This window comes from Kwoniella mangroviensis (genome assembly GCF_000507465.2).
Source record: "Kwoniella mangroviensis CBS 8507 chromosome 1 map unlocalized Ctg01, whole genome shotgun sequence".
NCBI classification, from domain to species: Eukaryota; Fungi; Basidiomycota; class Tremellomycetes; order Tremellales; family Cryptococcaceae; genus Kwoniella; species Kwoniella mangrovensis.
The window spans coordinates 8,922,335-8,946,146 of record NW_027062533.1 but is presented as its reverse complement, the minus strand read 5'-3'; the positions used below and the strand labels follow the sequence as shown (position 1 = coordinate 8,946,146).

At 44.4% G+C, this 23,812-nt stretch overlaps 11 protein-coding genes across 11 annotated transcripts; 7 read left to right on the top strand and 4 right to left on the bottom strand.

The window, feature by feature from the left end:
- Positions 1-101: 101 nt before the first annotated feature.
- Positions 102-1,027, top strand: I203_103386 (uncharacterized protein; the record flags this gene model as incomplete). Its single annotated transcript, XM_019149363.1, has 5 exons — positions 102-284; positions 357-432; positions 520-708; positions 792-892; positions 953-1,027. The coding sequence occupies 5 exons, from the start codon at positions 102-104 to the stop codon at positions 1,025-1,027; spliced, it is 624 nt and encodes a 207-aa protein (XP_019001388.1).
- A 248-nt stretch (positions 1,028-1,275) lies between these two features.
- Positions 1,276-1,599, bottom strand: I203_103385 (uncharacterized protein; the record flags this gene model as incomplete). Its single annotated transcript, XM_019149362.1, has 1 exon — positions 1,276-1,599. The coding sequence occupies one exon, from the start codon at positions 1,597-1,599 to the stop codon at positions 1,276-1,278; it is 324 nt and encodes a 107-aa protein (XP_019001387.1).
- A 362-nt stretch (positions 1,600-1,961) lies between these two features.
- On the top strand, positions 1,962-5,372 carry I203_103384 (uncharacterized protein; the record flags this gene model as incomplete). Its single annotated transcript, XM_019149361.1, has 8 exons — positions 1,962-2,021; positions 2,096-2,358; positions 2,446-3,244; positions 3,376-3,520; positions 3,588-3,725; positions 3,810-3,940; positions 4,100-4,477; positions 4,560-5,372. 8 exons carry the CDS (start codon positions 1,962-1,964, stop codon positions 5,370-5,372), a joined length of 2,727 nt encoding a protein of 908 aa, XP_019001386.1.
- A 181-nt stretch (positions 5,373-5,553) lies between these two features.
- On the bottom strand, positions 5,554-7,218 carry I203_103383 (uncharacterized protein; the record flags this gene model as incomplete). The annotated part of the gene is made up of 7 exons (XM_065517305.1): positions 5,554-5,665; positions 5,818-6,018; positions 6,157-6,353; positions 6,493-6,549; positions 6,611-6,765; positions 6,858-6,929; positions 7,065-7,218. 7 exons carry the CDS (start codon positions 7,216-7,218, stop codon positions 5,554-5,556), a joined length of 948 nt encoding a protein of 315 aa, XP_065374123.1.
- Positions 7,219-7,790: 572 nt separating this feature from the next.
- Positions 7,791-9,616, top strand: I203_103382 (uncharacterized protein; the record flags this gene model as incomplete). The annotated part of the gene is made up of 6 exons (XM_019149359.2): positions 7,791-8,762; positions 8,847-8,963; positions 9,049-9,119; positions 9,187-9,257; positions 9,329-9,424; positions 9,519-9,616. The coding sequence occupies 6 exons, from the start codon at positions 7,791-7,793 to the stop codon at positions 9,614-9,616; spliced, it is 1,425 nt and encodes a 474-aa protein (XP_019001384.2).
- A 2,469-nt stretch (positions 9,617-12,085) lies between these two features.
- On the bottom strand, positions 12,086-13,405 carry I203_103381 (uncharacterized protein; the record flags this gene model as incomplete). The annotated part of the gene is made up of 3 exons (XM_019149358.1): positions 12,086-12,418; positions 12,592-13,231; positions 13,311-13,405. The coding sequence occupies 3 exons, from the start codon at positions 13,403-13,405 to the stop codon at positions 12,086-12,088; spliced, it is 1,068 nt and encodes a 355-aa protein (XP_019001383.1).
- Positions 13,406-13,922: 517 nt separating this feature from the next.
- I203_103380 (uncharacterized protein) lies at positions 13,923-15,486 on the top strand (the record flags this gene model as incomplete). Its single annotated transcript, XM_019149357.1, has 3 exons — positions 13,923-14,206; positions 14,278-14,941; positions 15,019-15,486. The coding sequence occupies 3 exons, from the start codon at positions 13,923-13,925 to the stop codon at positions 15,484-15,486; spliced, it is 1,416 nt and encodes a 471-aa protein (XP_019001382.1).
- A 458-nt stretch (positions 15,487-15,944) lies between these two features.
- On the bottom strand, positions 15,945-17,641 carry I203_103379 (uncharacterized protein; the record flags this gene model as incomplete). The annotated part of the gene is made up of 3 exons (XM_019149356.1): positions 15,945-16,424; positions 16,506-17,268; positions 17,358-17,641. 3 exons carry the CDS (start codon positions 17,639-17,641, stop codon positions 15,945-15,947), a joined length of 1,527 nt encoding a protein of 508 aa, XP_019001381.1.
- Positions 17,642-18,077: 436 nt separating this feature from the next.
- On the top strand, positions 18,078-19,645 carry I203_103378 (uncharacterized protein; the record flags this gene model as incomplete). Its single annotated transcript, XM_019149355.1, has 3 exons — positions 18,078-18,373; positions 18,438-19,149; positions 19,235-19,645. The coding sequence occupies 3 exons, from the start codon at positions 18,078-18,080 to the stop codon at positions 19,643-19,645; spliced, it is 1,419 nt and encodes a 472-aa protein (XP_019001380.1).
- Positions 19,646-19,817: 172 nt separating this feature from the next.
- Positions 19,818-21,286, top strand: I203_103377 (uncharacterized protein; the record flags this gene model as incomplete). Its single annotated transcript, XM_019149354.1, has 4 exons — positions 19,818-19,994; positions 20,052-20,101; positions 20,167-20,800; positions 20,873-21,286. 4 exons carry the CDS (start codon positions 19,818-19,820, stop codon positions 21,284-21,286), a joined length of 1,275 nt encoding a protein of 424 aa, XP_019001379.1.
- Positions 21,287-21,732: 446 nt separating this feature from the next.
- On the top strand, positions 21,733-23,282 carry I203_103376 (uncharacterized protein; the record flags this gene model as incomplete). Its single annotated transcript, XM_019149353.1, has 3 exons — positions 21,733-22,016; positions 22,073-22,766; positions 22,842-23,282. The coding sequence occupies 3 exons, from the start codon at positions 21,733-21,735 to the stop codon at positions 23,280-23,282; spliced, it is 1,419 nt and encodes a 472-aa protein (XP_019001378.1).
- Positions 23,283-23,812: the final 530 nt, after the last annotated feature.

Below are 23,812 nucleotides of genomic sequence, written 5' to 3'. Positions count from 1 at the left end.
AAAACAACAGATACATCTAACGTGAAATATATCTGAAAGATCACCTTGACAACCCTGACTCATACTTGATAGCCTATCTTATCTCACTACAGCGTGTCACGATGGACGATCCCTCTTTATCACGGCTGGTGGTCGACCGAGAGCCAGAATGGCTGAGGGTGAAAGATAATGTCAGTTCGGCGATGTTCAAGGTCATGGAGACTAGGTTGGCTACGATGCCTGGAGGGAAAGATGGGGAGTCTGCAAAAGTCATGCGAAAGGAGCTGGAAAGTAGGTTGAAAAGAGTAAGCCTAGATTAAAATCAAATTATCTGTGTAGGACCCTACACGCTGAGACAGCATCCTGGCTGTAAATAGATACAAGAACAGATGTTTGACATGAGCAAATACAACTTACAAGTCAATGGGCAGAATTACGAGAACTACGTGGAAGGTAAGTAGCAGACTTCTTCCCTTCCGCGCATCTTGCCAAGATGTATAGTGATTTGGCAAGGCTGAAACGTTTAGGTATGTTCCTTAGCTACCGAAGGATTCGACGAATCCCTTGATAGACACATATGGGCACTCCAGGTCGAAAGGACAGATTGGGAGAGTAAGACAGCGGAGAAACGTAAGAGGTGGCCGGAGATGTTCTACAGTGTGGAAGAGGATCTGGAAATGAGGAGGACGGACGTGGAATGGCTACCTGATGAGAATGATGGGAAGGACGGTGAGTATCGTTGAATTCCCTTGATACGGTTATCAACTATCAACGACCTGAACCTGACATTTTTTTGTAATCATTCGTCGTAGAAAACAAACATCAACCTCAAGATTTACCTCCTCCAGAACGACATGAAGAAGTGAAAGAGACTTTCAAAGTGGTTGTCGATAATTTAGCTGAAGTGGCCAAGGTAAGCTCGCCTTCAATCATCTCTTGAAAGCCGACCCTGAGCTTATGATTGATTTTGTAGTCTGCACCCATACAATTGCAACGTGCACAAAGAGCTCAAACTGTCAGAGAGGAGATATCAAGTCTTCCGCCATAATCGTGTGGCCTACAGCACTTGCACGCTATTTAATTTTTGTGACTGTAAACTCTTTTTGAATGACGTTATGACATGATGACATCGATTGATACATTGGGTTTCTATATTTATATACAACATGGTTTCATTGTCTGTTTTCCTTCCGTTTCATTCCGATATGATATGTATTGTTGTATAGTCTTTACTGGGATTTACCAATCAGCCACCATCGATATGCCTACCAAGACACAGCATTATTGGCTTACTCTTCAGAATTCATCTCTCTTAGCGCGTTGTTTAGGTTCGTCCATAACTTTGACGCTTTTTACCCCTTCACTCCTTGTCACTCTCTCCAGCAAATCTTTCTGCGAATTCTGCCAATTCTCATCATTCCTCTTGACAGGTTGTCCATGAGATTGAATTTGATAAATCCCTTCTCCAGATAATTCACCTAACGGACCCAGATACTTCGCTTCGACATTATTGAGTGATACAGCTGATGGAGGTTCAGTAGATGAGTATGATACATGAATGTACACCTGATCGGGCTCTAGCTTGATGGGTTTGACCGGAGCCTTGGATGAGGATGCCATGATGACAAGAGGGAAGAGGAGAAGTGAGGTAAGGGGTGAGAATCGAATTTTGCCGAGTTGTACGAAGGTGTATATGGGCAGACTATCTGAGGTATCGTACGTTATAGGCCTTGACTTCGATATGGGTGCTCTCTTCATGCATCGCGAGTGCACAATGTCATCATCTAGCTTGTCATCGTCACCACCATCCTCTTCCTCGCTCGTCGCCCTCCACCTGAAACGTGGACGGAATCAAATGCGATCACAGGCATGTCACGTGAGAATTTTTGATTTCTTCGAGTGGTCTTCCTACACTTCACTTTATTTTCGATATTTATCTCTTCATAGACATCTTACCGTCATCACGAATTTGAAGATCGGAAATGGGGAGACCGTCAGCAAAAGCACTGGGAAAGCGTAAAGCCCCTCCTCCACCGACGAAGGTAAGCGTTTCTGTCTGTATGATGCCACGATTTGAGCTGTAGCTGAGATCTGAGATACTTCTTCTTGTGGATAGGGAGGAAACAAAAAAACCAAAACTGCAAATTCAGCCGAACAAGAGCTAGGTCCAACAGGAAAACCCAAAAGGAAAGCAGACCAACCTAAGAAAGTGAAATTGAGAGATCAAAAATCCATTCCTATACCTAAATCCACATATGCTGAGGATCAGGATGGGGATGACGAAGAGGATTTAGAGGATTTAGGTGAAGAGGAGGGTCTGGGAGCGGGCAGCGCGAGTGCTAGATTCTTGATGGGAATGGATGAGAATGCTTTGTCTAGGTGAGTAACCAGCGTCATCGTGCTCACTTTACCCGGTTTGTATAATCCTCTTTGATAATTAAGCTAATCTTGTCATCCCACTTATAGATCAGTGAAAGAGACCAAGCGATTACATGACTTATCTAAATCCCGCGAACCATTACCCAAGCAAAAGAGACAAAAGTTGAAAATACCTCTACCTGACTCTGCCAAAGAATCGGATTCGGATGATTACGATTTCGATTCTGATCCTGAATTCGATTCCGATTTGGCTTCTGATGTGGATGGTGATGACGACGATGATGTTGAATTGGGATCAGACGATGACCAAGATGAAGAAGATAGTGTTTATGATTCTGGTGCCTCATTAGATGATTCCGACGAGGATCAAGATGATGTTATAGCCGAATTCGATAATTTACCCTCTGAAGAAGAAGCGGAATACGATTCAGATACAGCCAACTCTAAACGGCGTAAGAGGAAGGCTGGTGAGGAAGAAGCAGATTATGAAACTTCTGCTCGTAATCGGTGGGCTGCGGATCAGAAGGATCAGAAGGAGAATGAAGATCAAGTGGAAGTAGGTAGATTACCTATCAAGTTGCCTACTGGTGAAATAAAGATGGTTGAAGGCTCTACCAAGATATCCCTACCGCCCTCAAAGAAGAAACAACCCCCTCCTCCGCCGAGTGATAGTGAAGAGGAAGAAGAGGAGAGTGAAGATGAAGGTTCGGACGATGGAGAACAAGCTGAACGAATGGCAGGATTGAAAGGGAAGTTCGGCAGGATGGGTGTATCGGAGATTGTCAGTCAGAAAGGATGGAAGAACACTCAGAAATTGGAAAGTGCCAAAGAACAGATGGCCCAGCTGGGTGCGGAGATCTTGGCTGGTGGAGAACTGGTAGATATTGTGAGTATCATAATCCACTCCTGACCGTCTCTTCGCGAGTTACCCGTAAATGATTTGTGGAATGCTTGAGGGACATGGACATGATCATAGAATGATTGCATATAGCTGACCACGCATCACCACTGCAACAGGGACCCGTATTGACGAGATTATCCACATTCGCCTTACCTACTGTACCTTCTTTGGAAGAGGGAGAAGGTACTTTACCTGTGCCAGCGTCCATCAGAGGTCTGGCCTTCTTATCCCAATTAGCAGTGTTCAAAGATCTTATCCCTGGTGAGCTACTTCAGCTAACAAATCTAGCAAAAACTCGTAGAGCAGGGAGCTAACGGAACTCATCTAGGTTATCGAATAAGGCAGCTTACCGAGATTGAAGAAGCTGAGAAAGTCCGAGATGAAGTGAAGAGGTTAAGAGAAGGAGAAAAGATGTTGGTGAGGAATTACAAGAGTTACCTGAAAATGTTGGAATCAGAAATAAAACGTCAGTCGCTGGAGTCATGGATTTATGAGCAAAAGTCTTCTCCGGGTAGCTCGAAGCTGATTCGTGACTGTGATGGAATGACAGGTCGATCACCACTTGCCAGTTTGAGTTTGAAATGTATGTGCGAATTGCTGGTGGGAGTGACGCACTTCAATTTCAGTGAGAATATCATGGGTGTGTTGGTGGGAAAATTGGGTAGGAAAGGATGGGATAGTGTGAGTTGGATGGCTATTGCTACTGTCCTTCCTATTCGTCCGATTGTGCATCCTCACTCGATCGTGACCATATCCCTACCCATTCGCCTTGAGGAACTTCCTATTCATCCTTGACAATCTCGCGTGCCAAACCTATCGCTGACCCACCATGCACCTTAGGACTCCGACCTCGTCCTCGAATCCTTCATATCAGTATTCAAAGAAGATATATCCGGTGTTCACGCCCAAACTCTTGTAACGCTGATAGCGAGAATGATCAAAGAAAGGCATTTCCAGGTGAACCCCAATGTCCTCACTTGTCTCCTGCATCTAAGGTTGAAAAACGAGTTGGATCAGATGAAACGTGGTAAAAACGCTAAAGGTGGATCCGGAGGTGATAAGAAGGAAGATAACATAAAGGGGAAGAAATTCAAATCGGAGATTCGAAAGAAATGGGCAACGAAGAATCAGCGTAAGAAGGAAAAGGAGATGAAGGAAGTTGAGAAAGAGATGAAAGAAGCTGAAGCAGAGATAGATAAGGAGGAAAGAGCGCAGATTGTGAGTGACGCTATTTCTTCTCTCATACGCGTACAAAGATCATTCGGATCGAGAATACTAGCTGATCATGGTATGTTCGTAGCAAACTGAAACGCTGAAAAACCTTTTCGTACTATATTTCTCAATATTGAAATCACCTACTCGTACACCACTCTTACCTGCTGCTTTGGAAGGTATATCAGCCTACGCTCACTTCATCAACATCGACTTCTTCCGTGATCTGTTAGCTGTTTTACGCAAGATCATAAACGACCAGGAAGATCACGACGAAGTAGATGGATCAGATGATGAAGATACGAAAGTGCATCAAATCGACGCAAGTGAAAGAATCAGAATAAGGTTATTATCAATCTTAACTGGATTCCAAATCTTGTCGGGACAAGGAGAAGCCTTGAATATAGATTTAAGTGAATTTATCAATTGTTTATTCGGCTTGTTACGCCCTATATCACTTAACACCGGTGTGGAAGATCCACCAATCACATCAGCTACTACGAAGAACACCAACTCGATGGGGGAATTATCGATATCAGAATTGATGTTTAGATGTTTAGAATTAACTTTCTTCTCTAGATATTCAGGAAAATCACCTGATTATAGAACTGGATCATTTGCCAAAAGACTCATAGAATGTTCATTACATTTCCCACCTATCACCGCAAGACGATCTTTGGAATTTGCAAGAAAGTTAATATCGAAAGAACCTAAATTAGAAAGCTTATTGAATACAGAAGAAAAGATAAATGACGGTGTATATAAACCTGAATTTAATGATCCCCAATTGATCAATCCTTTCAATACGAATGTATATGAGAGTGGGATTCTGGGAGATAGGTATTTTGAGAGAGGGACAAGGGAGGAGATGAAGAAGTTGAGGGATAACAAGGCGGTATAGTGGTACCGTATTTAGTGTGATCTTTGTTCGATACATGATGGACCGGATGTTTCGATGCATTGCATTTTGCTTAGTGATTTAAGTATGGGATGCGATTATGTACAACAGATATAAGAAAACAAAGAGCTGTCAATCAGTCGAAATGAGGAGAACCTGTAAAATCGTTCTTTATTAAACTGCATTACAGCTCGCCTACACCTGATACACCCAGATCTTTCCATACCTTAGGTTTAGCATTATCGTTATCTGCTCTGAAATAGCTCAGAGCGGAAGGTTGAGAATTATCGTCAATCCTACATATCAAATTGACATCAGTCATTGCACCCCACATATGAAATATATGAAGAGGTGAACGGGTGAAGACAGCGCTTGACAATACACATGTATATTTCTATTCAGGATAGGGCTGATAGGGAACTTCTGTGTTTGCCTTGGATGGACTTACCATTTACACTCTACCCCATTTTTATCCAACAACACTTTCACCGTCGCCCATGAAAACCTTACTATCCCCTTGTATCCAAATACAGGATCTAGAGAATTTTTCAAGAAAGCCTGAGTTTTGGGATCAGAAGGGTATCCTGATCCCCTATTAATCTCTTCTTCCTCTTCTCCTCCTTCTTTAATTGTCTTTACAGGTATAGAGCTATGGACGAACAGGCAAATGCCAATGAGCTTGGGTATCATCATGTGGTGTGGAGATACAAAGAAGAACAATAGAGTTTCGATTACTCCAATCCCTTTGAAGAATTGCTTGAGGTAATATTGGGATATTTTCACTCACCCGTCAACCCCCACATCCTCGTAATCTGTCCAATTATGCACGTATCGATCCCTCGTGACTTTAGCTACGATCGACGCAGCTCCTACAATCTTGAAGAGACTATCGGCTTTGGGACATACAGTGAATCTGATAGTTGGGAAAATGGCTGTCAGGCGGGCTTGCCATTGAGGTGCTGGTCCTAGTGCATCTACGTAGCACTGCGCGTTGTGCAATATGTATCGTGTGTAGTGAGAATTGACGTGAGATAGGTATTAGACATATGGCATGAGATGTATCAGCAGAGGCATCTCACAAGCCATGAAGTCAAGATGAACAGGAAGTAATAGATTCACTAACCTCCTTGACGTTGACTCCTCTGTCCAAAGCAGCCTTGATCAACCCAACCGTTGCATCCTGTCCATTCACGATCATCAGCTGTTTGTCAGATAACCGATGTAGATCTTTGTCAGCTCACTTCTGCTTGTCTATTCAGATTTATAGGTATCCTCCTCAACATTCCCGCCGAGATAGCCTGAGGCGACAACGAGGTTGACGAATAACACAGTTCGGGGTGGACGTCGAATGATTCCCAAAGGGATTGTCGAGTATCGGCTGAGAGTGCTTTTGAGTCTGTTCAAGAACAGAAACAGGTCAGCACGAGTGACGGTGATTAATTGTAGCTTGATCAGATCGAATGAGTGTATAAGCAAGCAGCTACATACCATCAAACCCCATGTCTTCAAGAGTCGTCTTGAAGGATATTGGACAATAAGCAGCAGCATATACCATTGGTCCTATAAACGACAATCTGTCATACATCTTCGCTTTCATAGTTTGAGCGAGAAATCCAACATACCAAGTACAGCTATCGAGTTCAACATCCGATTCAGCATTCTAGTTTTATAGTAGATTTTTCAGTCAGCACTCACGTCCTCGTCCAGCTTCGTCTATACCCATCATCCAACCTTCATCTTCATCTTTGATCTGACCGTCTATCGAAGCAGATAATTTGGAATGATAGGTATACGAATCTATCATGGGTGGGATCGCATCGAGGTTGACAGGATCTATAGGGTGGGTCATCTTGATATATGTTTTCTATGCCTTATACTACCACTACTTTCATAGGATTATCAGTCAATAAATTGTGTTAGTTATGAGGTATCTCGAATGGGTTGTTGAGAATGCATCACTCACTACTCCTCGTAATGTTCAAATCAAACGCGTCCTCCACGAGTTTACAGCGCGTTCGGCGCCAGTGGCACAAAAAACTGACAGTGGCACCCAAGCTCAAGATGCAGTTATGGTTCAAACTACGTATTGCCATGCATTCAGTCACTTCAAAACAAAGGTAAATCAAGATCTAGACTTTCCAATCGCTTTAAGAGATTGTTGATGAACATCCTTTAATTCATCAGGGGTATCGACTAGCCAAAGGATCCAATCAACTGAGAGATCAAAGGATCATGGAAATATAGATCCACAACCAGACTGCACGATGATCTTGTTTATAAAAGGTCAGTCGAAGATCGAGTCAAATTGTCCTTGACTCTTATACATCAATTTCAAGACGTACTGGCTGCGACTTGACCATTTACGATATATCTTTGTCACCTCTCGTTCAGAAAAACAATCTTGATTTTGCATAATATAATATGTTCTACATTCGCTTGTTCACTTTACTTTTACCTCTTTCAACCTACGCAACCCCCCTTCATCTTACAGCCAAACAAGACCCAGTCCCAACAGTCGCAAACATCGCCAACGAATATGGACATAATCCATGTGCATCACCCACAGACGTAGCGCAATCATGGTTATGTGAACATCCTGAGATATCAACTGCCCCTGTAGACACTGCGACGGTCATTCAAGGTAATTACGGTACCGTCAATCCAGAGACTGTATCATCCCCATCTGCTACTGCCTCTGAGGTCGATGGTGGTCCTTCTGAGCCAGTACAGCCCTCTACTTCCCCAAGTGATTTAGCAGCTGTTGCCGCCTCGCACTCGTTGCCTAATTCAGGCAGCAGTGCTGCGACTCGAACGGTAGGTGTTCAACCTACTCAGCCCACCACTCCCGTTTCTTCTGTACCCATCGCACCGACCGAGTCAACACATCCTTCAACTTCGGTCATTGAAGACGGATACACCATCACATCCAGCCAATCTTCAGAAGGTACAATCCCCAACGAACCATCATCTACTATAGCTGAACAGTCCTCTGCAGCTATACAATCAACATCTTCAACGTCAAGTTCCAACTCCACTACAGCTTCACCATCAGAATGCGGCTGTGGATATACCTTCTCTCAGAACTTCAACTCAGCTTATTATCCGAAAGCGAAGATAATCGATTTCTCAACAATTGCCGATGGGACCGATGTGACAAGTTTGGGTTTCTCAACTAGTAACGGTGATAAGATCGGTGCTAGTTCCACTGTGACTCCCTCATCCATATGCGTAGGGTCGTCAGAGAACGTACACATCTCAGGAGGTGTTTTGAATATCAAGGTTCCCGCTGGACAGTTGACAGGTGGTGAGATAGTGTTTGAGGAAGCCGTCACAGGGGGAGTGTTTTCGATGGAAGCTAAGATCGATAAGACCGAGGGTACATGTCAAAGTCTTGTAAGTGATTTCATCTCTACTTTGATGATCTTGGTACCCTACCATTGCATAGAAGCTGATCTAGTCGGTTACAATCAATCTTAGTTCACATATACCAAGACTGAAGGCACGGCCGACGAGCTAGATATGGAGATGTTAGGTAAGAATATTTTTAAACCTAGTGAAAATGGAGATAAAGGTATTGGCTTGAGCAATTATGCCGTGAGTGGCATATGATTACCTCGACGACTGTGTAATCCCCAAATACAAATAGATAACATCTGAGGACGTTTTGTGCACTTGACAGCCTGACGGATCGAAAGATGGTGAACATGCGGACTACACATCAGATCCTACGGCAGATTTCAACAGATACACGTAAGCTTTGCTTCCTCTCCTTCAGTGATAAGCAGGCATGTTCACACCGAATGTTATTCTCCTTCAGCATCGGCTGGTTCTCAGATTCGAATAAGTTTTACTATAACGATCAACAGCTGAAAGGACCCCAACCACACTGTAAGTGTTCAGTGTTGATTCTGAATTCTCCCACCGCTTGATCATACGGATTGACGAATGTCGCTTTGCAGTACCGGTAAACCCATCTTCGATCATCATCAACAACTGGTCCAATGGTGATCCAACATTCACCGCGGGCCCGCCAGCTCAAGATAACATTCTTCAAAGTGGGTGGACCGTCCTTGCAAAGGCTGATGTCCAACTATGGCATCAGGCTGGTCCTTCTGCAATTCACTGATATTTTTCGATTCTGTTTTACAGTCCGTAAGATTGAGTACTACTATCAGACCGAAGATCACTCCATTTATCCAGCACTAGCCCCGGGATGCTCCGTCGATAGTGCTTGCCAAGTGAACTAGGAATGAATTGTGGCAAGTAGCCAGTGTACAAGAATGGCAAGCTGGGAATTCTCAAATATCATACATATAACGCAATGATCCATATGTCAATTACAGTCTTATGATTTGATATGATCTGCCTGAATGCCGTATGGCCCGTCAGGTGATGCTCGTCTCCAATCACAGTGGCCGGTATCTTCAACCGTTTCCAGTTTTGACATGACATAGAAACTCATCCATTCGAGATCATATCTACATATCGTATAGAGAGAGTGCCAAATGAGTAAATGATTATCTGAATGGATCGGCGTAGCGCTATTTATCCTGTCAGCAACCGGTTCAGTAATGATCAACATGATTAGGGCACGCTGATCCAGTCTAAGATACATTACGATTGATACCGCCTAACTCCCTTTGGCTTGCCGAGCCTCATACATCAGTCTCAGAATCATCTGAATCGCTTCCATCACCCATGACATCCACCTCACCCATATCGTTTGAAGTCCATTCAGTTTGATAAAAACGACTAGCATCTTCATCATGTTGCCGGTGGGTGGAGACTCTTCCCCAGATATTCCAAGAGCCTGGCTGGACAGCATTCTGGGCCACCCAAAAGTCCAAACGTTCGAGGTGAGATCCCACAAGATCGAAAAAGAAGTCGGATGCTGCATTCAGCTTTTCGGTCGCGTTATTGATATGGCTGTTGCGTTTGGCTTGTCTCTTGTTATACATCGATTGGGTGTCATTCGGCACAGGATAAGAAGTAGGGCAATGACCATTTTTGTCGAGAAGCATCAGTCCACAATCCAGAATTCGCAATTTGCCAAGTCGAGACAGACTTTCAGTAAGTTGGGTCTAGAGGTGTAGCACAAGATGAAAGATTGATATCTTAGCTGGATACGGCGCGGTGAATCATATTCCGGGTACATGTAGCGTACTCACTAAACCCTTTTGATCTGGCTTCACCCGTTCACCCCGGTTTTGCAGAATTTTGCTGACTTGCGATTTCTTGACCAATCCGAACCTTGATTCGCCAATTCACAACGGGTTTGGAAAGTCGCTGATGTAAGCGCAAGGTGCGAACACGTAAGGCTCTCCCGGTTCATGCATAGAGGGATGCAAATCCGTTACTTGAGGACAAAATCCTGCTATAATGTCAAGAACACTCTCGAGCACGGAAGTGCCGTCGAAAAGCTTCATACACAACGTTCTAGGCTGAGGGGTATGAGTGTTGGCACAATCTATACTTTGTAGGATCGATGGTAATTGGGGTGAATCGATGGTCTTCAAGTGTCGAACGTTCGAAACGCATTTGAGAAGAAGTTCCGGCATGTAGATCGAACATTCTTGGCACTTCATCTCGAACGAGAGCGAAGACAGTTCAGCAAGACAGAGTTTGGTGAGATGATGTAGGTCTAAGAATGCTAGTGGTGTTCGCGTGATGTCGACAAAGGGGAGTATCGATAATGATCAATTCTTCAAGTGATGGGAAAGTTTGAAAAAAGGTGATGAGGGTTGTCCATGCTGAGGTGATTGATCGTCCGCTCTTGTGAGTTATGTCAATTGACATCCTTCTGCATCCATATACATGACAGTGATCAGCTGGGCACATGATAACTCCGAGTACTCTGTTCCATGAACAGAGAGAGTGTACAGTGACAACTCACCTAACACCCCTCTTCACTTGATCCGGTGCATGCACCAACCACTTCAGTAACATCCCCCAATCATTCAACTTGATATGTAATCCCTTCAGTCCACATATACTAAGGAATCTCTTGCAGGTACTTCTGAAAGCGAGGTAATCAGATGCCATTGTAGGATCGATCTCGAGAGCAAAGTTAGCCCAACATGGATTGAAACTTGGAAAAGGGATGAAGTTGTCTTGGTGGAGGAAGTACCCGATACGATCGATAATCTGGTCGCTGAGATCCTTAAGTGTCAGCATCGTGGAAGGGTGACTGAGGACAGGTCTACGGGAGTATGTGATCGTACGATGAATGCGCTTGGAATGTTAGAGGTGTCCCTGTTAGGAAGAAGAATGATGATTTTGAATATTGTGACGATGCTTCCTCTCGTAGGTAGCATTTCATTGCGCGTCAACGCACAGACTTTCGCGAAGGGAAGGAACACTCGAAGTGATTGTCGGGCGTACGATCGACTACATCCGCCCAATCTTGACCAGCATTGGACGGCTTGATAATGATATGGAGCAAGTCTGATCGTAGAGATCTGCAGTGTCAAAGCTAGTGCTGTTTCTCCTATATACTGATATATTCAATACATGATGATTGTCTCTCCATCTTACATTTAGCTACTACCGTGTATCTCTACTGTACTTATCCACTTCTTTACTGTATGTCTGCGTCTGCGTTGAAGCTGCCTCGTCTAACGGGGAACTCAATCGAATAAATTAGCCAGACATAAGGTATGATTGAATCCGATGAGCATCACATACCCCATTGCGATGCTTCTGCTGTCTTGTGATATTTACAAATCTTCAGTATCAAATACATTGTCACCGTCCGTGTTCGCCATGAATTCCAAGGTGAGAAGCTCCGGTGTAGCTAGCACTTCCACATCCCACGCGCCATCCTCGTGAGTCACCCGGCGATATTCCCATCTATAGCAGCCTTTCAACTGTAAGTAGTCTCTTGAATCGAACTCTCCGTAAGGCTCCCAGAAGTATCCGGTCTGTAAGCTCGGAATATGGGTGAAAAACAGTCTCGCGCCAGCCGACATAGCAGAATGGACTTTAGCCTCGTAGCTGACTGTATCCAGCTCAATCTTGTTCGTAAACACAGGACCGTCTGGGTCGTCGATCTTCGATTGAGAAGGTGATACACATATCAAGCGTTTTGAGCTTCCTCAACTTTCCGAGGGCATTCAGGGCATCAACCTGCACAAATGGAGAACAGAATAATACATCAGCAATGCTCTCGTATACTGCATTCAGTATTTGCAAAGGTAAGAAATGACAAGAGAGCACCACGTACGAGATCAAACCAATGACCATCTTCCGATGGCTTTACGAAAGTGACAAATGCCGGGCAGAACCCACCGAAATAGCTGAACTCAATATCCCACTGGTCTTCTATGCCGGTAGAGGGCCGAGCTCGCAGATGACACCCATTGTTCTCTTCAAAATCATAGTGAGACACCATAAGACTGCTCAAGTCAGGAAGGAAGACCTCAATGCTGGAGAACCGAGTCTCGGGGTCTAATAAAAGATCGCATAGGCCGCACATCTTCCAAAAGAACGTCGTGACGTGATTTGGGACACTCAAGCGAAGTTCCTGTTCGTTTGTCATCAATTGTCCATCGGGAAAGCGACCTGAAGCTTTCAAGTGTTTGACCGATGGCATGATTGGTAGAAAAAGGTAGAGCAGTTCGTCTTGGCAATCGTCACAGTGATCGGAGATCGCGAATGACCTGATTTTCGAAAGAACCATGTAGCCTGGAGAACGCAGTTCTTCCAAAGTGGGTCCGCGACGTGGTCGCACATGTCGACAGAGAGGAGTTCGGATCAGGTTGAGTTTCTCCAGATTGGTAAGTGAACCGAGAAAGTGAATTATAGTCGGCCATTTGGTGGCGATGTTGGAATCATTTTCCGGCCATATGTCCATAGTGAGACGCCTGTATATAGTAGATTGGTCAGTCTCCTGTAAGCTTAGTCATACCATGAAATCATACCATGAGAACCGCTCGGACATACCTGACTCCTGCCAACACCGAGTTCGGTGTTTTCACCGTCCAATCTACCAATGTTTCCCATTTCTTCAGCACAACGTGTAAACCTTTATAGGGCATAACTCTTTGACTCTTCTACATGTTGATCTAAACCTCATGTAATCTTTTTGTACCGCAGGATCGATCTCGGAAGCCCAGTTGAAATGGTGAGGATGGAAGCAAGGGAGAGGGTTGAAGTTGTCGGTGTGGAGGTAAAACGCGACATGCTGGATAAGTTCGTCGGTGAGATCGAGTAGTGATTTTGGCATATCGTCGCTGTATTGTCGGAGGAGATAATCCAGTGTACAATATCGAAATTGAGTGCTTGTGCTGACGACAATCAATTCCAAGAGCGAAAGAAAGAGTAGGTCGCTGAGGATGTACTGGTTGTCATGGTTGTTGATGATGATGACCCAGGACTGGGTCACGTGGGTAGATGCACGGACCACTAAACTATTCACCATAAGCACACGACCTGTGCACACGCCCAAGTCATCAAAATAAATCTGATGATCATACTCTAATCCTCAGAATTTCTTCCAGCTATCTTCATCCTTGATTCAAGGCAATTCGAAGACTGACAAATTCCCAGCACAAGATGCCCTTGACGCTCCTACACCTCAGCGACGAAATCATTCAACATATCGCTTACTATGTCCATCTCGACAATGAGATTCCTTTACCAAGCTTTAACCCTCATTGGGCCAATTTCAAAGATGAAATCGATCCAGCCAATCAAAAGGACTATATCTCTTTCAGATCCACTTGTAAACGGATCCGAGAGCTCTGCCCGCTGAGAGGTTTGAACGTCGTCATGAAATCTTGGGTTAAATTACTGAAATGGTCGGTGGAAGCTCCAGTGGCTGTGATGGAAGCAGTCAGGTCAGTCCAATATCGATATGATATCTCATGATTATTTTTTCGTTCTGACGATAATTGATTGGTGCTTGTAGGAGGATGGTCATTGATATCGATCGACTCGATCTGCCAAAAGGGGAAGCACTGGCTAAATACAGCATTGTACCCATCTGGCATACCCTTACTTCGTTTCTTCGTTCGCTTCATAACATCCAAGAGCTCATCATTCGTAAGACTCCCTTATGTCAACACGGCCCTGCAATCCTCACACCATCAGCGATCTATGGACTTGAAGGCATGTACTTCCTTCCAAAGGTGGAATCAATATCATTTGAGACCCGCTGCCGCCTTTGCTGTAATCAAGTACCTAAATTGTTCGTTCCCGCCATTAATCATTTAGAACACCTCAAAGTGTCACCTTCGAAGTCACGTCAGGAGCTCTATGGTACAAAAAAGGCTCGATTGATCAAGACTGATAACAATTTCTACGAAAATATCCATACTTTACACCTGAAGACATTCGTTTTGGTGGATCGACTCGAAGTGCTAGACCAGATCTCGAAAAACTGTCCATCAATCCACAATTTGTATCTCACAGCATATGATGCTGATGATAATTACGTCGTCGGTTCATGCACCATCTTTTGTCATCAATCTCTTACCACAGGTGAATGGTCATTCAAAATGAACGCGGAAAGTTATTTGGATTATTTTGAGCAGGCCGATCCTGTCAATGAATGGGGAAGCGATCAGACTTTCGTATGTGCCGCGCTTTCCTAAATTGCTTTTGCAATACCGCTGTGTGCTGATTGCTCCATGAATTCACGGGGTGATAGGACACATTCCTAGAAGTTATATCTAGATTCGAATACCTTGAAGAACTCGACTGCCTTATTGATTTCAAGCTAAAAGGGAGAACACTGGACCCGGTCTACCCTTCTGATTCCAAGAAATCTGAATACTACCAATATAGAAGCTCACTTCTCTCGTCAAAATCAAAGTCAGCCGACGAGGGTGACGTTGATGAGAAGAGTAAATCAGCAATGATCGCTGCCGCGAAGCTCTTCGCGGCAACTGTACCCACATTGCGTATAGGATATTTCTGGGCCTACATCCCTCAACATCCCCTATTTGAAAAGGGCTTTTGGCGAAGGTGGAGATGGACCTGTAAAAGAGGTGAGAACGAGGTGTCCGTGGAGTTGAATGACTTGCCAGAAGAGTTCAAGGATTCCTGGATGAACAATGATAATGGTTCTAGAGATTGGGATTTTGTGGCACAACAAGGAGAAGACGAAGATGATTAAAGGTGATTGAGAGATTAGATTTTAGGTCATGGTCGGTCTTTAAAACCTGAATTGAGTTTGATCGATGATATAGCATTTTGATTCTGAGTAAATATCTCAGTTGATTATGTATGATTGTGTATACGAATTTGTACCTGTCGTATGAACAGGTAAATTTGACATGATCCGGATCACTTTGTATGCAGGAGGATTCCACCTGATGTAGGATGGTGCACAGATCTGCTGTTCAGGTCAATGTTTATGCTTCAGATGTAACGAACACTTAATTAACCCTTTCATTGTCTTGTAGATACATCATGGGAAAGTCTTCTCCGGCCAGTCACGTGGATCTTGTTCGGACAACTTCATAATCAGTCAATCTTCCGCCTTGTCTACCTATGACCGTAATTTCTGCAAGAACCTCAATATTCCGAATTCGAACCATAAGATAAACTTTCCTTAGAACAAAGCGACCCCGGTCAATCATCATCCTCGGGTCTACCTTCTTCTCCATCTGTACTATACGTCCATTTAACCGAGAACTCTTCGACCCAGGGCTCTATGACCGCCTTCTTGCTAGAAAGCGTAGGTGAAGCTGACCAAGTCCACCTCTTCCAATTTGGTTCATCATCTCTCCCGTTATTCTCAGCCTCTGGACCCGGACTTCCATGACGATTATCTTGCTCTAACCACTGCCAGAAGTAACCTTTCTCCAAAGAAGGGCAGTGATCAATCATCGCTTGGGCAGCTCCGGTCATGGCCATTCGAGGTTGACCATTTGGGGTATAGTTAGACATCGATCGCTCCTTTAGTCCATTTAGCTGATATTCATAGGTGCTTCCTCTCGTATTGCTCTCGGGAACAAACATTTTACCATCTACCAAAGGGACGTGGACACATGTTAAGCATTCGAGCGTTTTCAATTTCTTCATACCGCTAAGGGAAATCAGGAAATCTTGCTGAATTATAGATAAGGAGCCAAAGGTGAGCGAAAACTATACATAACTTCTAATTGACAGAAATCCGATTATCCGACTTACCCAGAAGGTATCCGTTGTCCAGTCTCTATTCATTTCTAATTCGGATAAATGATCCTCTGCAGTGGCATCATCATTTTCTAAAATCGTATAAATCCAATCTGATCCAGAGTCAGACCTAGATGCCGCGTGATCCAACGGTTTAGCACCTAGACACATCCCGCTGTAGGGTGCATCGTCGTTCTCAGGATACATCGAGATATACAGTGAATTCAGATTGGGGCAATGGGGTTGTAAAATTTCTATCGCCGTGCTTACTCTGGGACAAGACCTATCAAGAAATTCTACCATTAACGTTTCCATAGGTAGACTTGGTAAATTACCACCAATTCCATTGTCCTCTAACCCTTCCGACTTTTTTCGCAGGGCCATCCATTCTTCTGCCATAGTAGGGAGGGAGAACTGCTCCTGATATGTGTGGACCAATTTGAGATGACGAATATTGGAAGCGGCAGGAATGAAAAGTCTAGGTAATTCGATCGAGCATTTGTAGCATTTACATTCGAATGCTAGAGGTTTCAATGCAGGAAGAAAGTCGTATGAAGGAAGATTCAATGAATCGGGACCAAGGTTATGGGGACCTTCGCCGTGATTGCACAAGGGAATGTTCACAATGACCAGTTCTTCCAAAGCGGTAAATTCGAACAGAAAATGAGTCATGGTTGACCATATACCACCAATATGGTACTTTTCTTGCAGCCGGTGTTCATGATCGTTGGCGTAAATCTCTGGTCCCACATTTTTGGGGATATCGATGATCATTCGTCTGTACCGACTTTGAGTGAGCTTCTGACTGATACTGTCGACATGGACCGATCTGACAACAGCATGACTTGTCATCATTGCCTTACTCACTTGACTGCCTGCCTGACCTGCTTCGAACATTCCATATTCCATCTCAGCACATCTGACCATTTGGAAATCGTCACATGTAAATCCCTAAGCTGTATGGCGTTCCTCGTTCTCGTACAGGTAGACCTGAAGGACAAAAAGTCTTTCTGTACATGTGAGACTATATCATGCTTGAAGCCAGCCCAATGGGGATGGAAAGACGGTATGGGGATGTCGTGGTCTTGATGGAGGAAGTCACCGATATGCGAGATGATTTCGTTGCTGAAATTGAGTAGACCGGGAGTCATAGTGGGAACTTAGATCAGAGACCAGTGTTGAGAAGATGACCAAGTACTATAGCAAATGATCAATTTTAGATACTTCTCAGAAGGGAGCCCTGAAGACTGATCACATGGCGTCTTGTGTTTTTCTTTTTTTTCTTTCTTTTTTTCGGATTTTTCTTTTTCGGTTCTTGTTGTTATTTCTTGTTGTTGTTCTTCTTCTTTTTGTTCTTACGTTTCAGAAGGTAAATCACGATTGTATTAGCCGAGCTGATAAGGATAAAACAGTGGTGCCTGAAAACCCCATCTCCATCACATCCCATATCTGTGTAACCCATTTAAGCCCACGGTGGATGACGTGATACAGTGTTGTTGTTGTTTATGAATGAAAATGAGAGAATGAGAATGTTTGAGGGCTTCATCTTCGTCTGCTACTAAAGTTGTTGTGCAGCAGGTCAAAGTAATGTCAACCTCTCTACTAGACCTTAGCGATGAGGTGCTTCAGCTCATCAGTCAATATGTCAACCAAGACGATTCCATACCCATACCCTCATTCGCCCCTCATTGGAAATTGACAACGAACATTCAGATCGCTACCGCAACTTCTCGAGATATTCGAGCTTTCAGAGCTACCTGTAGAAGGCTCAGAAATGCGTGTACGCTCAAAGGTCTGCATGTGGTACTGGGAAGGACCAATGGTACAATCTCAGCCGGGCGGTGGGATGACAGCCTAGCAGGAGATATGAGAAAGGCCACCAGGTGAGTTTGCTGTCTTCATCTGGTTGGTCACCAAACCGCCCAGCTGACTAGGTAGGATGATCAGCCGTATTTGCATTGACGTCCCCACATCCTCACTGGAATCCGGTCTCCAGACATGGTCAGATTGCGCTAGCTGCCTAGAGGTGTTTAGCAATATAGAAGAAATGATCATTAAGAAAGGTCCTCGTTGTCATCACATCCCGAACGACCAGACGCACACACCGGTAACTCAAGGATTCAGCCGATACATGCAACCTTGGAGCACTCAAAGCTCGTTCGATCAGCTGACATCCCTATCCGTCGAAGTTGATTGTCCAGATTGCTCTTTCGGTTTTCCGACTTTCTTTCTACCTTCATTCCCAAAGCTCAAACACCTCAAATTTTATCTCTCACCCTCTTCAAACACTACTTCATGGGACCCTTCAAAGGACTTTAGATTGCTCTTCGAGGGACCTAACAGCAGCGAGGAGAAAGGTTGCTTGGAACTGGAAACGCTGTATCTACGATACCCCTGGTCGTCCCGAGGAAACATATGGAAGAATTGGGGGAAAATAATCAAGGAGTCGTTCAGTCTCTTTCAACATTTAAGAGATTTCCAAATCACCGCATTCAACGATAAGAGGGAATTGGCCTTTGGGACATATCTCATATGCTCGAGGGACGAGACGGGAAAACCCAATCTGGATGCGAAGAGTGTGGAAAAGGGCAGAGGAAAAGAATGGAAGTTTGAAGTGATGAATCTGGAAGATGGGGATTGGCGGAATTCATGGAGTCTTGTGAGTGACTCTCCCTTACAGTTGAGACTCACAGCTTTCAATGCCGGACGTCGGAAAGAAACTGAGCATTCTAACATCTATGTAGGAACAAATGATGACGTACCTCTCACCACCCCAAACCCTCAAGCTATTTGACCCGGTCATCGTAATCCAGCCAGGCGAATCGCGGCCTCATCATCTTACATCTCCTAAGGGTACCAGCCACCAGAAATCTGTATACCACGATACTCACTCATATGAGGAGACAAGGTATGACAGCTTACTCAAAAAGTATGAATCTCTGTTGAAGAGGCAAATGACAGCTGCTGCGGAAGAATTGATAGATCTGGTACCTTCTTTCGAGGAAGGTGCATTTTGGGAAAGAGGTACGGAGATATCGTATGATGATTGGTATAGATGGACTTGGGCGAAGGTTGTAGATGATAACGGGGAGGTGAAAGTGCAAGTGGTGGATAAACCTTTTGTTTTGAGTAAAAAAAGCATAAAGGCGAAATAAACGGTGGTCTGTGCTTGATGAAAAGGGAAAAATTGCCACTCGACCATCAGAATACAATAAATCACAAATCACCCAACACACGTCAACATCTTCCTTTTCTTTCCTTCCGGTTACTTCCGTCTCCATATTGCATACCAGCCTGCTCCAAACACCTCACCTCAACTCATCCACCATGAAAACCGGCCTCCTCAACCTCAGCGATGATACATTACAATACATCGGATCTCTCATTCATGGCGATACCGACATTCCCTTGCCTAGCTTTCATCCTCACACTCTCAACTTCGCTACCGAGATTGATCCAGTTGTCCATAAGGATTATATGAGTTTTAGGGCAACTTGCAAGAGGGTAAAATGCTTACTTCCGATCAAAGGCCTTCATCTTAAACTGACGCGCTGGAATCAGCTATTCGAACACAATAACGATGCTCCGCAATCGGTCAGAGAGGGTATCAGGTGAGTTTGAGTTTCCCTCTAGAATTGTACGCAGCGTATACTGAGTGTAGTCCTCTTGTGTACAGACGACTACACATCGATATTTTCCGTTCCTCCACCGGAAACGACTCGCTTGTAGTCTGGCAAACCTTCTCAACCTTCCTAATGTCGCTCAAATCCCTGGAGGAAATTGTCATCAAACAATCACATCTTTGTGCATTCCGACATGCGCACAGTGATTTCATTGGACGCCACCCTGACTTCCGCTTCAAACACCAGGTTCAAGCCATGGCTTTCGAGATGAACTGCTCGAAATGTGCCAAATCTCTCCCCAAATCTTTAGCTTCAGGTTCAAAGCCACTCAGAACGCTCAAGTTGGCGCATTTACAAGGGGTCAATCAAGATGAGACACTTATCAAGGAATTGAGCAACAGAGACGTTTACTTTTCGCACTGTTTACGTACCCTCTACGTCAAGATCGACGGAGACACAGATGGAATCGCTTCCCTTGAGAAAATAGCTGAGGATCTGCCTTATCTCCAAACACTTGCCCTCTCTTCTTTCAGCCATGTTCATGACCTTCTTGGACTGTTCCATCTATTCGCACATACCAACTCACTATCCGATCTCAGCTGGGCATTCAAACTTTGCTGCGACGAATCCTACGATCATCTCATGGACCCTGAATCAATCCAGTCCTTTCCTGTAGATCCCCGTTGGGTCAGTTGGATCCTGCGAATGGGACATATTCACCGTACTGACTGAAAATGATTCGGATGCTTCGTTATACAGTCCTCCTTTCTCGAAACCTTCGCCAAGTTCAAGCATTTGAGATCATTGGATCTCACCATAAACGTCATTATCTGTAACAAGCCTTTGTCTGATGCGCATCAGAACAGAAACCTCAAAAGATCGACAGTGGAAGCTCAGAACTTGGCCCGTCGAGGACAACCCAGTCGAAATGACTTTTTACTTTCCGCGATGAAAGCCGCAGCCGTCCTTATGGTGAAACACGTCCCGACACTCGAGTCCGATTATCTCTGGAGCCATCATTTCGATCGTGTTTATTCGGAACACGACGATCGTTCTTACAGGTACTTTTGGAAACGCGAGTCATCGGAAGATGGAAATTGGGATATCACAATTTCGGATACTATGGAGTGTTTTCATGATGACGCTATGATCAACGAGGATGGCTCGGCGTAAAGTTCGGAATAGGAAGACGCAAATTTCACTCAATATACGCCATGCTTCCTACATATCACATAGTAGATACTAAGTATTCGGGGATTATGAATTGTATGTACTTTATGGACAGCGCTGAGGGGCAAGCTTCGTCTGCTATTTCCCCATGATCATTACATGCTGCGTCATTCCAATAGTATCAATCTGCAAGCTGACGTTGAGTAGATTGATCTTAGACAGATGTTGAATTCGAGATATCGACAGAGAGCAAGTCTGACGTAATCTGCAGTAGTTTACAGCATGTACGCAATTCCTCCACGATTTAGCCTGTGCGAGTACTCCTACTGTATCCGCCCAGATGGTAAATACCCAAACTATTGTTTGTACCTCTTCTTCCCGTCCTTATCTGTCTTGTCGTCCGTGTGTAGAACCAGTCAAAGATTAAACATTGCAGAAGGGCTTGTAATATGCCCATCACCTTGTTCGGCCTAAGTGACGATCTTCTGGGAGAAATCGCCTACTGGGCTGACGATGATTCGATCCTCAATTTCCCAAGATTCACCCCACAGCACCTCAGTTCACATTCTAGTATCGAAGCTCATACCGGTGGCGATCTTCTCAGCTTCCGAGCAACTTGTCGTCGTATAAGAGCAATCTGTAAGATCAAGCCGACTAAGGTAGTTATCGGGCGATTCTCGCAGATGCAGAACTGGTTAGAACATGCCCCTATGGCTGTAGTATCACCCGTCAGGTAAGCCATGCAGCATAGATTTAATTACACTCTACCAGGGCTGATACTGAATTCAGACATATGGTCATCGATTGCGAAGCCGATATTTCCCCATACATCAACCCCGACCCCTTTTCGGGACGTGACAGATCGCTGTCCGAAAGCGTATGGCGTACCTTCACCAAGTTCCTCTCAAGATTTATCTCTCTTGAAGAGCTAGTATTGCTCAACACACCTTTATGTGTACATGAACATCATCCATCAGATGTGGGTATAATGAAAATTGATCCACCCGGATATGAATACCTTCCATCACTGAGATCACTAGCGATTGAAGTGAATTGCGATACATGTTCCGATCATCTGCCCAGACTATTCGTTCAAGCCTCACCTCGTCTTCGATACCTCAAGATGAGATCTTCTGACGATTGGCGAACAACACTAGGTGTTTTGAGTATGCTCTGGCAGGATCGATATTCCCAAAACCCCTTCCCGCTGAAGATGTTATATCTCCCTTTCGACGGTACCTACGATCTTTCGAAAGAGCTACGAGATATTCAGTCAGCATGGCCACTCCTGGAAGAGCTGTGTACAAATCATATTGAATATAGTGGACCCGAAGATCTTGGACCACCTAACCAATATGTGATGTCCAATAAAATTGGGAACGGAGATAGTTGGTCTCACATATGGACTCACAAAACGATAGGTCTCGATAGCATGATTGAGCAAAACGTAGTTGATTGGCCGCCTCAGGATGACCCTACTTTTGTGAGTTGAAACATCCTCCGCCTAGATGTAAGCATACCAACAGCTGGGTTTACGCTTACAAAATATCATTTTCAGAAAGATGTCCTAAACTCCTTCAAACTGTTCAAGTACCTGAGAAAGATCGACTGCGGCATCATCTTCCGTCTATACGAAGAGAAGGATCTTCCACCTGTGATTATGCCGACAGCCCCATGGACAAGCCAACAACAAGATACCTATCTTCAACAAATACGACTACGAGCTGAAGCAAGCAAATCAATCAATTTCGAAGATATGTTGCCGGAGGCCATGGTTCATGCCGCCCAAATTCTGTTTGACGAGCTACCAACTTTGGAAGAATGTGTTTTCTGGCGCGCTGCTCCAGAATATTATACGTATCCAGACGAATATTGGTGTAAATTTGTGTTTCGCAGAGAGACAAACGATAGAGGCGAGTCGGCGGTTGTCCTGGATCCGTATAAACAATATCTCTCGAAGAGATCAATGGGCAGCCAGCTTGGTGGAATTACATTGTGAATTCCCGTAGTAGTCCATAGCGATGTCAGGGGCTCACATGATGTACTGTACTGCATGTATCAACAAGATGCCTCTTGTAATACATACAAAGCGATCTGGGAGATATCAGGAATGAACATAATTTCTTTAATCGTGTAACTCTAGGAAATCATTCGTACAATGAAACCATTCGTATAAGTCCAAGGTTCCAAATCCAATTCGATCGATGCTCCCCCTTGTTCGCCCTGTCCGCCCTGAATCATTAAACAATGCCAACGATTCCGGGCCTCATCATCAATTTCCAAAACGATCCACCCTGAAGAGAAGGAATCAATTCGACCAACTTCCTTGCGATATTCGTCAACCTCCGTCTCCTTTTTTTTGGAAGCTTGTCTTTTCTGCTCGATGCGCTGGTGCAATACACTTTTATCCATGTCCTCGGGATGGAGACGCCCGTAGTTGTCATAATGTAATGTGTCTTCGCGACTGAGCTGGGGGCTGTCCTCATTCAGGGAGAATAGAAATATCGGATCATAATACTGCAGTGATGG